Here is a 16,825-nt window from a genome sequence, read left to right as displayed (position 1 = left end):
CTTTTATCATCGGGGGGGGGGGGGGGGGGGCACAAAGAGGTTTTGTACGGTACTCCTTACACGTTTATATACCATTTTGCCAGAAATTGTACCCGTTTCGTAAACCTTTTTTCATATACCAGCTGAAAGTCATGGTATAGACTTAAAACATAACGTTTTTTTCATAAAAAGGTTTACGAAACGAGTACAATTTCTGGCAAAATGGTATATAAACGGGTAAGGGGTAAGCTCGGGGCGGAGCCTCCCCGTACAAAACCTCTTTGTGAACCCTCCGGGATAAAAGATTAGGAATTTCGCCAGTTGGAGTCTACGTAAGGATACGGAAAACTGTCGTTTCGGTATTTTAACGGGATCTTTCAAACATCTTTAACAGTCTTACCGGACGGTCGATTCATCCTTGTATTTTAGGGGTTATTTAAGTGATAAGAAAGAGATCAAGTAATCATTGTGTAGGTATGTGAAAGGGGTAATGTTTTCTATTGTAGCCCCTTTCCGGGGAAAACCAGCTTCATTTTTGTCTATGCCATTGGTGTTCGTATGGACGGGGTTTCACAGTATATAAAAAGGATTACTTTTTCTCTCCAAAATAGTATATAAAAATATTATGAACCAATCTAATTATTTAGACCATCCATTTCTATTTTTAAGTTCCTTATGAGGTAAGTGGCCAGTAATTGAAATGCCAGCGGGACTTTGCATACGATGTTCGACGAGTCTCTTGGCGGAGACGAAACACGCGTTTCAGAATAGCCGCCACTTTAATTTTAAATCCTCAACATGGAAAAGAGGGAAAGAGGCAGTGGGCGCTCATGGATTTGACTAGTACATCAGTTCAACAGTCGACTTTCCCCACTCCCCAGACGTTAACTTCTTTTGTTTTGTCCATGCCGGGTAGCGCAAAGAAGTTGGGGTGGGAAGGCAGTCTTAAGAAAACCCTTTACGTGTGCGATGTTGTTTTTATTCCCAGGTTTTAATTCAGGGTTAGGTGATATTTACAGGGACTGACACAAGAAAAGACATGTTTGCAGGTTAAAAAAAAAAACACATGTACACACAACTTAAAAATGTTGCTGCGACACGTCCCCTTATGCGGTGGATACTTTAAGACCAGACTTTTTAGAGGCCGTGTCGCTGCAACGTCCCTGCTTTATTTACTTGCGAGTACAAATTGTGAATTGTCCCTGGCACTTGTCCTTTTCGGGTTACGTTTTTCGACGCCAGAAGATCTAGGTACTGGCGCTCTGCATCATCTCCTTCGCAAAGATCGTGTTTATTTTCGTTTAAGTACCCTAGTCAGCCACGCCTTTGTTTTTGTTTACATACAAAAGTTTTGGTATTTTAATTTACGTGGAACGTGTCTAACGAAACAGATCACTGTAAAACTGTTGACGGTAATTTACAGACCTTCGTAAACAACTTACAGCAATGTAATAAGATTTCGCTTCACCATACAATTTTCACAATTTCGATGGCATCGAAAATTGCTGAGGCTGAATAGGGTCCTTTAAAATGCCGCGGGCCAAAAAAGCATGGTATGTGGAAACTGGGGTTTCCAAAAGAGGCTCCCATAACTTGTTACAACCCTGAAAAACCCCAGCAGCTGTAAACAATGGCCAAGTTGTACAGACAACAAGTAACGACTTTAATTTTATTTTTAATTAACGTAACAATGTAACAAACAGCAATTATTCAAAATAAATTGGAGAAAAACTTCGTCCAACACTTCTACAATCATTCCTGTAGTAAAGTTCATACATACCTGCAAGAAAAGAAATAGTTCCAAGCTGAAAGTCACCAACATGTCATACACTATGAAAGGTAGATACCTAGTGAAGGATTTAACGGGAAGGAGTGCAAGCCCGACCTCCCTCGATCCTATTTTTACCCACCCCGACAAACAGCCTCACCACTACCACTACCTACAATCACCCACCCATCTCTATTGGAAACTTGTTGTGCAATCAACATCTTCCAAATACCACTCGTATCAGGTCGTGTATATTGGACATGGGTGATAATTCTTATACTGCCGTTTACACGACTACCAACACGAAGTAAAGCTAACTTTTACACATAGTTCTTGACTCAGAATTCGACCCTTACTCCAAGCCTCCTCGCCCCGAAAAAACTTAACCGAAGGTTGGGAGTTCGTGTTTTCAAATTAGAAGATCAGAAAAAAATGTCACATTTAGCCTAAAAACGAAAACGTTTCGAAATGAGGAGTTTGGTTGCGCTATAGGTTCCTAACGGGTTAAAAGCACAATACACTTCTCGCTTCGGCTTGAGTGGTGGTTAGTCAGTTGGGTCGTCACGCGACGTGAAGAGAAGCGTTGCGAGACATGATCACTACAAGGTAGAGGTCTGAAAAAAGGACTGGGCGAGGCGTGACTTGTAAATTTGAATAACGACTGTAGCAACTAGAGAAATGATTTCGACTAAGAGATTGGAAGTCTACCGTAACAGCAGTTTTGTAACCTTTTTTGGCTCATCACACGTTTCGCACGGAGCGTTCCGTGGCTTGACGACCCAAAGAAAGGCCACAAGACTGTTGTGGAATTTGTTTATTAAAGCTTGCAGCTCACCTTTATGCTTCCAACAGTCGAGTTGCCTGTACTGGGACACAATGGTTAACAAAACAAGTTACCTGTATCAACTTACCAAACCAATACACTGAACGATTAGCTCGCAATGGTGAACCAATCACAAGCAGGAAGATGCACACGACTGGCACGTGATCAACGCCGAGATGACACGTGATAAGAGCGTCGCAACTGGATCACATGGCTAGTGCACCGCATGTTATAGAATACTCGCCAAGGATGTGCAACTTTGCTTGTGTCTGCTTCATCACTACTATCAAACTTAACGTTAAAAATCGACAGGGCTAATATAACAAATTCTCGTAAATACGTTTTTGCAAGACAAAACTTTGCCGGATTTCCCAGTAGTACGTTTTTATAGCACTGCACAGAATGTCTGGTTCTCGTTAATTATTCATCACCTACAATGTGGCAAGTTGGAATGCGAGTCCAAAACATTTAAACAGGAAGCTGAAATTCCCTGCAGGCCCATCTTGATGCTTTTGTGATAAAGCGCAATCAATATACAGCAAACCAACTCCACGCAGTTTAATAAGAGAAGGATCTTATGATGTCTTCTTCTCTAACTTACATTAGACAGCATCCTTTGCTTCGGCTACATCCAATGCAGCGTTTATAGGAGAAGAAATAATTTTCTCAGTGAAGATATTATTAGGGGATGCGATTCGAAGCTTTCTCCAATAAAACTTCGTTGCTACGGCTTCGGTTTCCTAATTCGTTCGCGATCCTGAGAGGTTTTCAGGATGCTTCAACGCACAAAGTCATTAAAATAGGCGCTTTTAAATCCATCACATGACTTCAACTGAAAAGATCTTCAACATCGCAGGCTTATTAACAGCAACGTACATCAAAGAGAAATGCCACTAGTACGATTAACGGATGTGTTGATACAGCGATAAAGGTGTTGAGTTTTCTACACTCATATAATTGAACTTTTATTATACACGCAACAAGCAATCAACTAAACTTGTAAAATGGTTTTCCTTTGCTTCTAACCTTGCTCGCTAAACGACTTCTTGGTACATACGCAACAATTCGATCAAGCTCAAGGCACGAATAATAATACTAATCTACAATGTGTGCGTCACGTTGCGACGATTCCTAAAAAGTAAACAAAACAAAAAAAAATTCTAAAAAGTAATGATTTAAATCGCGTCAATCAAGTTCCCGAGTTTAACACTAAATCGTAAAACTTGCATAAGAAATCTTATGGAATTGTTTCTCCTAAACTTAGATATCCAAAAGTTGAAAGTTTTCGCCAAGTCAATGCGCAGAATCAGTGTCTCCTTAGTGTCTCAATATCGGCGCATCATACCGACACGTGGAGCTGCCTTGTAAGGCTCATATCTGGCATCAGCTGCGACAGGGTGTCGTCTCTCTGGCCCAGGTACTGTGCTTCCATTGTAAGCTGCTCGGCCAACAGGTGTGACTAGAGAGCCACCAGGCTGATTCCATGGTGGTGGTGCACTGTCACGGGTGGGAACAGCTGCACGGGATCTGTCATCAACAGCAGGGCGCCCAGTGTTAGACATCCCCAGCGCTGGGTTGGCAGCTTGGCGGGAGTCCATTCCATTTCCCCACGCACCTCTGGGGGGTATGGAATCACGGCTGATTGGCGCACGTGTGTCACGCGCATCGTAAATGGCTTCCGGACGTGGCGCACCTTGTTTGGTCTCGGCACCTCGGCCTCTTGGACGTTCTCTTTCCCTGGCAGCTAATGCGTCACGATCTCTTGACGTCAAATTACCACCATGCGTGTCACGCCAGTCACGTGCAGGCGGTTTGCTAGAGTCCACTCCTCCTGCAAGACCTACGGCGCGATGGCTTGGGCCCATGGCCAGCGAACCGAACCGTGCATCAACATGGGCAGATCTGATGTCTGTAAGACCAGAGGTATTGTGGGTAAAACCTGCACCACGTTCAGCTTGTGGTATGGGTGGCCTGCTATCACGTGGGTCTGGAGGACGCCAGCCGGGCTCCTCCATGGACTTGCTCAGGTTGCCTCGTACATTGTGCCCCTGGGCGGCGGGGCCTGAACCAAGGATGCCCCCGACGCCAGCACGCTCCAACAGGATAGACAAGCTCTTCTGTGGATCAATACCTGCTCCAAGGACACCAACGTTGGCTCCGGACAAATCTGCTCCGGCTGCCCAGGCTTTGTTTTCAGGATTGCCACGGCTGTCACGCAAGTCACGATCACGTGCCCCTCTGGAATGGTCGTGCGGCTTGTCACGCGCTCGATGACCGTCATCACTACGCCGTTCTCTTTCATCTTTTTTCAGACGCCTTTCATCAGCTCGACTCCACTCCTCAGTCCTGCGCACGTCTCGCTCACGGCCACCACCAGCCGCTTGTCGTCCTTCCTCGCGATGACTTCCTCTCGAGTCACGCCTTTCAGAAGAGACGTCAGCACGATCACGTCTGGTGTCACGCTCGTTAATTCCACCACTGAAAAAGTCACGCGGTCTTCCTTCGCCCACGGCAGCACGTTTGGGTTCTTGCCAGTAACCAACCTGCTTCTGAGCATCGCCACGTTCAAAGGAAGCAGCAGGGCGCTTCAAATTTCGACGATCACGTTCTAATCGTTCACGCTCTAAACGTTGACGGTCCAAACGCTCACGCTCAACGCGTTCACGTTCCAGACGTTCCAAGCGTTCACGTTCAATGCGATGCAAGCGGTCACGTTCAATTCGTTCACGCTCAAGTCTTTCGCGTTCGAGTCGTTCACGCCTTTCTCTTTCCAAACGTTCGCGTTCTTCACGCTCACGGCGTTCACGTTCACGCTGGCGTTCCAATTCTCTCTGCCGTTCCAATTCACGCTGCAGACGTAAGCGTTCACGTTCTTGTCTTTCTCGAATCTCTCGTTCACGTATTATCTGAAGCCTTCTCCTTTCTCGTTCCCTCTCTCGTTCACGTTCACGTTGACGTTCGGCGATTTTCTCGCGTTCAAGTCTTTCACGCTCACGTTTTAGTCTGTCCTGTCGCTCGCGTTCACGCTGCTCTCGGATCTCTTTGGCTCTCTCTTGACGCTGTCGTTCTTGCCTGTCACGGCGGATCTCATCAATGGATTTAATGGGACTCTTGCTGGATTTTTTATCGTCCTTGTCTTTACTTTTCTCTTTCTCTTTGCTTTTGTCCGCTTTCTCCTTTTCTTTTTCTTTTTCCTTCTCCTTGTCCTGGTCTTTGTCCTTGTCCTTGTCAGATGATTTATTCGACCCGACTGGTTTTGAAACTTCGTCTTTTTTGCCGCTTGAAGGAGTACTTCCTGTGAGATTAGCATTAATTGTAAAACAAAAGAGAAAATTTTACAGTCAAGAACAAACACAATCAGGTGAAAAATACTTCATTAGATAACCCATGATAAACGCCACTATAAAGGGGGGAAAAGAAAATGGGTTCCCTGTCTGGGATGTCAACCATTTTGAAAACAAGTTATCATGGGCGTGCGACAACAAAAAGCGTTTTATACTGCAACAACCCGCACTTGGCTGTTGTTTTACATCTCCAGGAGCGTCATTAACCTTCTGAACAGGCAGGCATATAAGACTTGATTCAGATGCTGAAGGCAACTGAGCAAAATTAACTTCACATTCAGTTATCTGTCTGGTGCCTGCATCAAATGAAGCCATGCAACTCACAACTATACACAGTTTAAACATCGTATCAACGCCACCACGGGCTTCAACAAACAAAGTTGTATAAGTGTGGCAGTGGGCTTCAAGGAACACAGTTGTACAAGTCCGTCAGCAAATGTAAATTAGCTGCCAAGGTCAGGAAATGAACTCTCCTCGATGTTTTGCAAGGGTACTGCATAAACCTTCTCAGGAGAATCTAGTGCTTCATCAACAGCGTCCTCCTTTGTTATCAGATTCCTTCTTCTCATCAATTGCTGTTTGAATTTGCTATTTAAGCACCAAGAGAAAATTGCATCTGATTAAACAATCAGTGCTGGTGAGGGTTAAGAGGAAAGAGAAGAGGAAAACTTAAAGAATTTTGATGAACTGGAGTAAAGCCTGCAAGTGACATCAATAATTCATTAGTGTGGAATACCCTCGTTCACAAAGTGATGAACTGATGTCAGACCAATGATTCTCACAGAATGGTAGTCTTTAACAGAGAATGAGGAAAAGACCATTTTTTAAAGAGCAAAGTGAAGAAGACAGCAACCTTTCCCAACAAACAGCATTCAATGGCAATCTCCAAATTATTATGCAGCAAGACACACAAATGGCACTTAACTCACAAAATCACGGAACACAATCATCACAAGAAGAAAGCTTGTTTGACTGACCTGACTTCTGTTGTTTTGGAGTTGGTTTAGCAGATGACTTAGCCGGTGTTTTAGTTGTTGTTGATTTACCAGTTGATTTCTCTGCAGGTTTTTTACCCTTGTCTGGCTGTTTCTTGTCATCAGTTTTAGCTTTAGATTTATCTGAAGCATCTGCTGTTTAAAGAAGAAATAGAACATTAGAAGTTGTACCAGGCAAGGATTTTCGCCACAGATTAATAGTAACAACCACCTAGTACAGCATAATAAAAAGCACCAAAGTACTGCTCAGTAGCTTTCATTTAAATGACCGAACATGAGAGTTTCCACAGCCTAAACAATTAGAACCTCCTTGTTCGGCATAACAAACAGTTTCACGCGAGAGCTTTCTTCACAGGAAGGATTGGCAGTCACAAAGTTTGACAACAGGAGTGAAAAGGTTACATTGACTTTGTAGATTTTCGTTCTTACAGTTCTCATATTTTCTTGTGTCAAATAGTTCATTTTACCTGGTTTGTCCTTTTTATCTGCTGGTTTCTTGTCAGCTGGTTTCTTGTCAACTGGTTTTTTGTCAGCAGGCTTTTTGTCAGCAGGCTTTTTCTCGGCTGGCTTTTTCTCAGCTGGCTTTTTGTCTGCTTGTTTCTTATCAACCTGTTTCTTGTCTGCTTGCTTCTTTCCAGAGCCTGATTGAGTTGCTGGAATGCGATCACCTTTAGCCTGATGAAAATAATCCACAAACAACAGATTGTTTCCAGGTGTTTGCAGTAAGTACATTGTACATACACACAGTTTTTTGACTTCACAATTTCTCAGGTAAACATTTTGATCTGATGATGGCATTATTTTTCACAAGGATCAAGTTCTGAAGTCTGCATGCTCTAGGTACATGTAGTACATGTACATGTAACTCTGGAATTTACTTATAAACATTACAGGGTAAGTAGTTTTTTTTTATTTGGCGATTTCACACCAACAGGGGCTAGTGGTTTATCTTTGTACATGTATAAGGAGTATTAGTTTCCATAAGCTAACACTGTATGCACTGGTCTGTGCATGCACAAGTGTCATTTATAAATGTGCTTTCTTTAATCAATATTACAAAACAAACATAGCAGGGTAGACTCCTTCATGAATTGTGCTCGTAATTCTGGCTTACCCCTATCAAAGTGAAACCCAGCTGCTATAATGGCTATGTATGACAAGACAAGTATTTCAGTTACCCTATCCACTGTGATGGTCCTTCCATGCAGCTCTGTGCGGTGAAGGTGTGATATACACTTGGCAGCCTCTTCACTGGTTGACATGGTAACAAGTCCAAAGCACTGGGCTCCAGGTGCCTTGGAGTTTGTTACAATCTTAGCACCAACAACCTTAAAAATGCCAAAACAACATTATTAGTCCAAAGTTTTCTTCATTTAAGCAGATACATAGTTAACCCATGACTTTTGCCATCTTACCTTTCCATACTGACTGAATCGTGTTTTCAGATCAGCTGCTCTTGTCACAGATGACAGATTGCTCACCCACAGACTCTTGCCAGTTTCTTTCTTGTCCTTTGCTGACGATGTGCTCTTGCTTGGTGTTTTGGTTGTCTTGCTGTCTGCAGCTTTAGAGTCTTTGCCTTTAGCTTCACTTGTTTTGCCCTTTGCTTCCTTATCAGTGGAACTGAAAAAAATAAAATCCAAGAAACAATGGAGATGTGGAGAGCTATGGTATTTACACATACAAAAGCTCTGTATCGTACCATTGTATCACTATTGCTTGATTAGTTATCCACCACACACCAGGTTTTTAATAAGTTCGATGCCTACAAGAGCTCCAGCAGGCATTCTGTTGTAAATCACAGCACCCTCAGTGTCGAGGGGAGATGTTCTCAACTTCTCATATTGCTCTCTGATGGGTGTCAAACAAGGGCAGTCATCTACTTCAAATCAAATTGAAAGCACTGCACACACTGTGGTGCTAACAAGGAAAGAGTTGACTCTACATGTGAATTACAGTATATTAGCACTGCACACACCGTGGTGCTAACAAGGAAAGAGTTGACTCTACATGTGAATTACAGTATATTAGCACTGCACACACTGTGGTGCTAACAAGGAAAGAGTTGACTCTACATGTGAATTACAGTAAATTTTTAGCTCAAAGCGATTTTCATTGTTTAGGTCACAACAAAAGCTCTACATGTGAGAAGTGCTCCATTGGTTGACACTCAGGGCGCGACAAAAGTGCTGTCCGATAGCCCGGGGCTAGTGGAATTATCCGTCGGGCTAGCGTATTCTGATCACGGGTTGCCCGACGGGCAAGCAACACACGGGCAAGAAACGTTGTTTTTTTATGACAACCTTCAGAAATATATTGTGCATCAGACAAATTAGACTAGAGGGAAAAATTTGGGGCTCAAAAATGTGACTCACTGCATCCTTGGAGACAAAACCTCCTGGTTTTATAGTCGCCAACTTGAACGTGGCGACTATATTTCTCTCTGTTAAGACGAGTAACGGCCATTTTCTGAGGAATTGTGTCTTTTCAGAAAATTATATTGGAAGATCTTTGCTTCTAAAGCATTCACAAAAAGAAAAGAAGTCATAGTTCTCCAATCCATGGTATTGCTTTGCCATAAAGTACTCCATCACTTCGTAAAACTTGCAAATGGCTGACCGTTTGTGAAAACGCCCCAAAATGCATTGCAGGCATTGGGTACGTCATGTATGCATATGAATTATGTCTCTTGAAATGTGTCCTTCAGGATCCTTCATATTTGCAATCCTCTACATTAAGCTACAAAGTTAGTTGCCACAAAATCGTTACGTGTTTGTTTTAATTCTTGTGGTAAGATTATTTTCTTTTTCTTTTTGAATATTTATGTATTTATTGTCTACAAAGGAAAAACAATTTTAAATTTGCATATAATTAATTATGCAAATTACCTTCGGGCTAGCTCCTCAAAGCTTTGGGCTAGTAAGATAAAATAACAGCTTGCCCGAAGGGCAAGCTGCCTTTTTTATTTTTTTCTCACCATGAGTGTCACTTAAGCTCAAAACGTTTTTATTCAATAATGATTTTAAGTATTTTCTTTTTTAATGAATTTTAGTATTTTATAATGAACTTCAGTATTTTTTTATGAATTTTAGTATTTTTAATGAACTTTAGATTTTAAGAATTTAGTATTTTATCCTATTGTAATTTTAAGTGCCAACGAGCGAAATAGTCATGTTTGTTCATAAGAACAGATATTGAATCGTTTTTGATAGAACTATATTTGAAATGACCAAAATATGGTAAATTGTATTTTAGGTAATATGCGAAAAAAGTGCTATTTCTCTGGTGTTCATAAATGAATGAATGAATGAATGAATGAATGATATAGGTGCTTATATAGCGCATTTACAAAGCTCAATGCGCTTCACAATTAGAATTTTGGGATGAGATCGGACACCAGAACAAATGACACAGGAATAATAAATGACACAGGCTTGATAGCCTGCGTAGCAGGCGCCGTAGCTTCCAGCGCGCGCACTCTTTTAAGCACACTAAAAAATGTACACAGATGTCTGCTACGCAGCCTACGGGTTTGACTGATTGACAACTCTTGACAAATCTTTAAATTCTTTTCAACGTTAAAATGTCACAAAATGTAGGCAATACATGAGGTTTAATCACTGTTTTTTAAATACAACACGCGATGGTTAAAATGTTTCCGTCCACAAAAGGGATAGTAGCATTTCAAGAACTTCTTATAAATCAAATCCCAAAATCAAAACTGCTAAGATGCTTTTTCCTCGCGAAGCGAGGCCAAAGGCCGAGCGTAGCGGGGTGTATAATTTTGTCCCTCAAAGGGCTCAGGCGGGATGAAATCTCGTGTGGAGTTTACGGTCATATTTGTGAGCTTGGTGTGTGGCGGAAATGACGTCACACGGCCGCGCGCTGGTGGCCTAATGGTGTGAGCGTCGAACTTCAAATCAGATCTTCGGGACTGAGGGCTGGGGTTCGAATCCGGGTAAGGTTTTTTTTTTTGTGGGTTCAAATCCTGAGCCTTTCATCTTTATCGTTTTTCTTTCCGGATTAAAATAACACTGATTTCCACATAATACTCCCTCAACGCCTATTCAGGTTATAAACCTTTCATGGCCATCAGGGGCGCGCGGGCGAAGGGTTCGAATCCTGCGCTTCCCAATGCTTTATACCTCTTTACGAGCCGCCATTTTCAAAGCGGAGTAGCCATGTCCGTTACTAGGCAACAATAACAAATCACCGGTTAAAACCGGTTATCACTCCTTATTTATAACACCCCCCTCCCTCCTCAACCCAGAGCTTCGCGAGGCCCTGCGAGTCACGTATTACTAGTTTAAAAATAATTTTCAGTAATCAGAGACAGTAATGCACGGGTCAGATTTCAGTCTCGCATGCGAAGTGTCATGTTCAGTTACGCAAAACTTGAAAAATTTGAACAGAAAACAAAACTTGAACGGTCAAGGATTATTTGGAGCATTCAAGTTAACATTACATTTGCCGTTAGAAGCAAATAACTTTTGACTTTCTTGTGTGTATGACATGCAGTAATTTTAGTGAGCGTCGCTTTGTATTGATGTTATTCCTATGCAGAGCGAAAATGCGTGCTAAATTAAATATAAACGGTATTTGATTTGAAATAAATCATCGGTCAAACAATTACTATAAACACAATCAACACTAATTAAAAGGAAGCATTTACCCGACTTCAGCATTCTCATAAGTCAAGAAAACTCTATTTGAAGTCAACAGTCCGCTTTTGATTTTTATGTCTCGAAAGATTATTTCATCGCTTTGAAGACCTTGATGTTCATTTTTTCGGCAGTCGAATATTCTGTAGGGTATTCTCTTTCGATTTATAATTCTCTAAAGGTGTATTTATCGGTAAAGGGATGAATGACCACATTGAAAATTTTAACAGCGAGCCGCGTGGACGCCATTTTGGTCATTTGCTCTCTAGCAAGGAGTGAGAGACTGGGAACCAGTTTGGGAAGAACAATACAACCCAAATATGGGGTTTACTTACACCCATATATGGTAAAAAAAAAAGTCCCTTACGCAGAACTTAAGATTTTCTCTGCCTATACACTCATACACACACGGCTCTATGATACTGCCGCCTCGACAGCCTCGCCTCTTGGCTCGGCTGTCTTGTTGGCAATTATATATGCAGTCACAGTGACCTAGAAAATGTCTTACCTCTGAGATGAACCAGATGTTTGTGATTTTGCAGTTCCTCCATCTTTGGACTTTTCTTCTCCTTTGGCTTTCTCTCCAGGTTTAGAATCATCTTTTGAGGCATGCGACTCACTATCCTTTGACGGGGTTTTACCTAGCAAAGAAAATTCAGTCAAAAATTAGACTGTTGTTTCTGCATACAGTGCCAGAAGATCAAGAAAAACAATCATAGATTACTGGTGTATTAACCCTTCTTATCATTATTATTACCACTATTAATCCCGAGACTGAAATATCAATATTCTCCTTACTGTTTGCTTCTTTTTCTGTAAGTTTTGAGAATTTGGTGGAAGATCAAGACAATAATTATCTCCTGTCTTGTTTACTGCCTTCTTGGCAATATATTGATATTGTAAGGAGAAACTTGATGTGATCATTTTGGCAACAAAAGAGATAAAAAAATTCTTGCATAACACAATACTGCGCAACTTCTTTACAGCAACAGGAGTTTCATTGTGAAAACACAAGCTTAAGTAGTGAGGAATCTATGTAATCTAAAAACTTTGCATCCTTTTCATTTCCAACTTGGTCTTGAGTTGAAAGACACTTTTTTTATGGTGTGCACACATTCTGCAGATCCTCAACTTATATTCAGTGTCTTCTTCATTCGTCAAGAACCATGTGTTGGTCTTTTCTTCCTTCTTTTGTAGCCTTCTGCAACTCATCTTGTCATTCTCATACACAGCTGAGCAATTTCGCACCCTGAATGCTTTTCCTTGCATTCCTGAGATCTATTCTAGCAATAGTGGATGATTCTTGATGCCTTGATACCATTCTATATTGCTCATGTATGACTTTTGTGATCATAGTCACTGATACCATCCATGTTATTAGTCAAAGACCTGATCAGCTTCCAGTAAACTTCACACCAAGACATTTTCGCTTGGCTCTCAAGGATGTAAGAAGTGCTCCAGAGTTGTATCCCACACCATGCAACTTGTATCACCACAAAAAATTTGGCCAAGACTGAAACTCTCAACATTTTGTCAGCCAAATAAAACTAGCATCTGCATAGTAATAGCGCTGCAACTGAAATAGCTACAAATTCTAAACATACTGACAGTAAACAGCTTTGGCACCTTTGTCAGATTTCTCTTCTGCTTTTTCTTGATTCTTGGCAGCGGCCTCTGCAGCAGCAGCAGCAGCCTCAGCAGCGGCAGCTTCTTTCAAATCGTCATCTAGGTCATCTTGCACATCATCAGTGTGTACAAACAACGAAACTGATAAGCTGTTTTCTTTAGATGCCTCCAGCTCTGATGTGTCCATGGCTGTGCCATTGTCATCTTTAGTCTGGTCACTTGTATCTTCTACACTTATTTCTGCTACTGATGTCTCCATTGGCTCTTCAGCCTCAGCCATTTCTTGAGTGACTTCTGTTTTGGTGTCTGATGTAAAGAGACCGAATTAACATTTCAACCTTGCCATCATCCCCAAATCTTGATCACATACATGTATGATTTAAAATTTTAATACACTGTGGTCATGCTCACCTCTAGCAAAACAGGGATAGACACTTACAACCGGCAGTATTGGGTTAATTGCCAAATGTTCAAAAGAAAGGAGAAAGACATATTATTCTTTAGATTCCTGTGTGTCTCTGATTGATTAGGGTGAGGGTTAATGACAATATAAAACAAAGACATGCACACATACCTTCTGTTGTCTCTTCTTCAACCACCAGCTGGTCACCGACCTGTAACATGCAACAGTCAATGGTCAGTTGATCAAAAACAAATTTCTCCTTGCCAGATCAATGCATTATCATAAAGAAAATGTCTTGAGCAAAAAGGAAGTGATCACCAAAAGGAAATTGTCTTGCGTTCTAAGGGAATTCTTCCAACTAACAGCGCTGCAAATAACTTTTTTCACTTGAAAGGAAATATGTCCTACCAAGACTCCATCTTGGTTGGACAAAACAAAATTGTGGTCAGACAAATTTTTATTCATCATTACCATAAAACTATTTACGATCAAAAAATTGTCCCGACTTCACGTCTGACCACACTTGGGATTTTGTCGGACATTGGCAATTTTTGATCGGCCAATGTCCAATGACCCACTGTTATTTGCAGCCCTGAACGCAATACTGTTCACAACTGGCTGAGGGCAAACAAACTTACTCTAAATATGACTAAAACCGAGTTTATACTTATTGGATCTAGGCAGAGGCTAAGTAATCTTACAGGTTCCCCGAAAGTTGCAATAAATGATTTTCAAGTTAGCCAGGTCAAGTCTGCAAAATCACTTGGAGTGATCATCGACGACAGACTTGATTGGAGTAGTCATATCGAGAAACTAACAAAGAAAATTGCTTCTGGGATTGGGGCCTTAAAACGAGTAAGGCACCTGGTCCCTCAAGCAACCTTACACCTAATATACAGAGCTTTAATACAGACGCATTTCGACTACTGCAGTACTGTTTGGGGAAACGGTGGGATTACTTTGCAAAACAAGCTACAAAGCTACAAAGCTACAGAATAGAGCAGCCCGTGTTTTGACCTTCTCTAACTATGACGCCCACGCTGGTGATTTATTTGAAATTCTAGGATGGAAAAATCTACGATGGTTTACAGGTCTCTGCACGGGTTGGCTCCAGACTACCTATGATCTAAATTTGAAAAACGAGAAACCACGTACAACTTAAGGGACTCTGAAAACAAACTCAATGTTCCATTACCGCGCACTAACTATTACAAAAACAGCTTTACGTACAGTGGCGCCATCTTGTGGAACAGTCTTCCCAATAACGTAAGACAAGCAGAGTCCCTTGGGCAATTTAAAAAACTAATTGAACGAGTACTCTAGGGCACGGCATTCGTGGAAAGCAGCTTTTTATTTTTGTACATATATTTTTATATTTCCCCTCTTTCTTGTATATATATTCATAATTAGATTGTTGTATTGTAGCTGATGAATTTGACCATGTTTTTAAATAAAGATTATCCATCCATCCATCCATCCTGTAAGAAAATGCAAAATGTTCTTTTCTATCAAATAAATATTAAGTTCTCAATCTATTTTTTTTTTCTCGCATATCAAGTGAATGTCCTTTGCATGTGACAGGTGCAAAAGCATTGAAGAAAGCTACATTCATATTCTCGGGACTGGACTGGAACCAGCTTGCAATGGGGATGCAGGGGGATGCAGGGGAATATTACTAATAACAGCTTCATATCATTTGCATCTGAGAAGTTCTAGTCTGATATCAAGAGTATAAACATGGCCTTATTTGTAATTAAACCAACCTCTTTATTGTCTTCCACTTTATTTTGCTCTTCTAAGTCTTCCAACTTGATATCACCATCATTCTGTAACAAGTCTACATCGCTTTCTTCGACATCCTTCTCAACATCCTGTTTCTCTTCGTCATCACCAGTGACTTCAGATTTAACCGTCAGCGAGGTGTCAATGACATCTTCAAGTTTATTGCTGTCTGAATCCTCTGTACCAACAGGCTCTTGTTTGACCTCTTCATCTTCTGTTGTTTCATCGTCTTTCTGGCTATCACCTTTTTGTTCCTCCTACAGCAAAATACAAATGAGGATAGTAAACAACCTCATCTACTGTGGTTAGGTAGAAAAGACCGTTTTATCTAGATGGCGTTTAGGTTAATGCATTGGTCTGAGGAAAAGTCACCTTTCATTTCTGGTTTTCGGCAGGTGCTCACGAGATGACCTCAGTAACTGACAAGGATCACTGACAAAGAGCCAGAGAAATGGGTTGAGTTTCCTTATCACTATAGAAAAGGGTGTGGATTGGCAATGGGATGGATGGCCTGATCTGACCAGTAGAATATAAAGTACTCATGTCCAGCGAATACCCATTCTTGGTAAGAGATTTCTATCCCTTAGTCGGACATGGTAAGGCCGTTGTTTTATTACTCCACTTGTATCATCCTATTTAATTATTTGTTGTATCGCCTTAACCAGACATCTTTGTCCCAGAGGTCTTTCTACTTTTAATTCTGACAGTACTACACAATAATTCTACTGAAATTTATTGCAAAAATGTCAAGTTAGACATTTAAAACTAATAAACTTCAGGAATTGCTTCTAACTCACCGCATCCTGATCAGACTGTTCGGACTTCGCTGCAGCTTTCTTCTCTGTAACAGATGATATAATGGAAAAAATTCAAGATACACAGATACAAATTTTATTTTCTGCAGGAAACTCCACTGTACACGACAAAAACGCTTCCTTACTTAAAACAGGTGTAATAGATGTCTTCTTGGCCTGCTTCTGTCCCATACTGTTTCGCTTTGGCGATGTAAGCGGACTAGAGAGGTCTTCTTCTGCCTCGTCTTCCTCTTCGTCACCAGTCAAATCCACGCTATCAATTGGAATAAACTCCGCTGTTTCCTCGTCAACATCTTCTTCTTGCTCCAAGGCCTGTAGAAATACATGAAACTTAAGAGTTCGATCAAACTAGTGTAAGCAAGTCGGAAAGCTTTATGATCAATTTCCCGCGATTTGCATACCGAAATCAACGTGGCGATTGCTGAAATTTATCGATATATAACGTGAATTTACCTTTTGTAAACGCTCTATCAACACTGCCTTAACTCCACTCTTTTCTAAACCTCTCTTTTCGAGCTCCTGACGGAGATCTACCACTCGTAAATCGGTGAGTTTCCTGCCGCCCAACAAAACAGTCGCCATCTTCTTACATGTGGTTCGCAGCGAGCAAAGGCACAAGCCAATCTCCC

General features: G+C 41.3%; 1 protein-coding gene across 4 annotated transcripts; it reads right to left on the bottom strand.

Moving 5' to 3' along the window:
* Positions 1 to 1,638: 1,638 nt before the first annotated feature.
* Positions 1,639 to 16,822, bottom strand: LOC144634373 (uncharacterized). 4 transcript variants are annotated; one of them, XR_013567187.1, is made up of 13 exons: positions 16,650 to 16,821; positions 16,322 to 16,508; positions 16,179 to 16,222; positions 15,363 to 15,638; positions 13,771 to 13,810; positions 13,197 to 13,502; positions 12,079 to 12,211; positions 8,325 to 8,532; positions 8,088 to 8,237; positions 7,377 to 7,584; positions 6,892 to 7,044; positions 2,583 to 5,865; positions 1,639 to 1,759 (listed from the first exon to the last, which is right to left on the bottom strand). XR_013567187.1 is itself a non-coding variant. In XM_078493321.1 (12 exons), exons 1-12 carry the CDS (start codon positions 16,776 to 16,778, stop codon positions 3,896 to 3,898), a joined length of 3,801 nt encoding a protein of 1,266 aa, XP_078349447.1. In that variant the 5' UTR covers positions 16,779 to 16,822; the 3' UTR covers positions 1,639 to 3,895. The 4 variants fall into 4 exon arrangements, 3 of the variants coding, with proteins under 3 accessions (XP_078349447.1, XP_078349446.1, XP_078349448.1); XM_078493321.1 differs by having other exon boundaries at positions 1,639 to 5,865; positions 6,892 to 7,041; positions 16,650 to 16,822; XM_078493320.1 differs by having other exon boundaries at positions 1,639 to 5,865.
* Positions 16,823 to 16,825: the final 3 nt, after the last annotated feature.

Source organism: Oculina patagonica, chromosome 13, assembly GCF_052425735.1.
Source record: "Oculina patagonica isolate OP01 chromosome 13, crgOcupat, whole genome shotgun sequence".
Classification (NCBI taxonomy): Eukaryota; Metazoa; Cnidaria; class Anthozoa; order Scleractinia; family Oculinidae; genus Oculina; species Oculina patagonica.
Note: the sequence above shows the minus strand (reverse complement) of the source record. Positions and strands in the feature narration are given on the sequence as shown.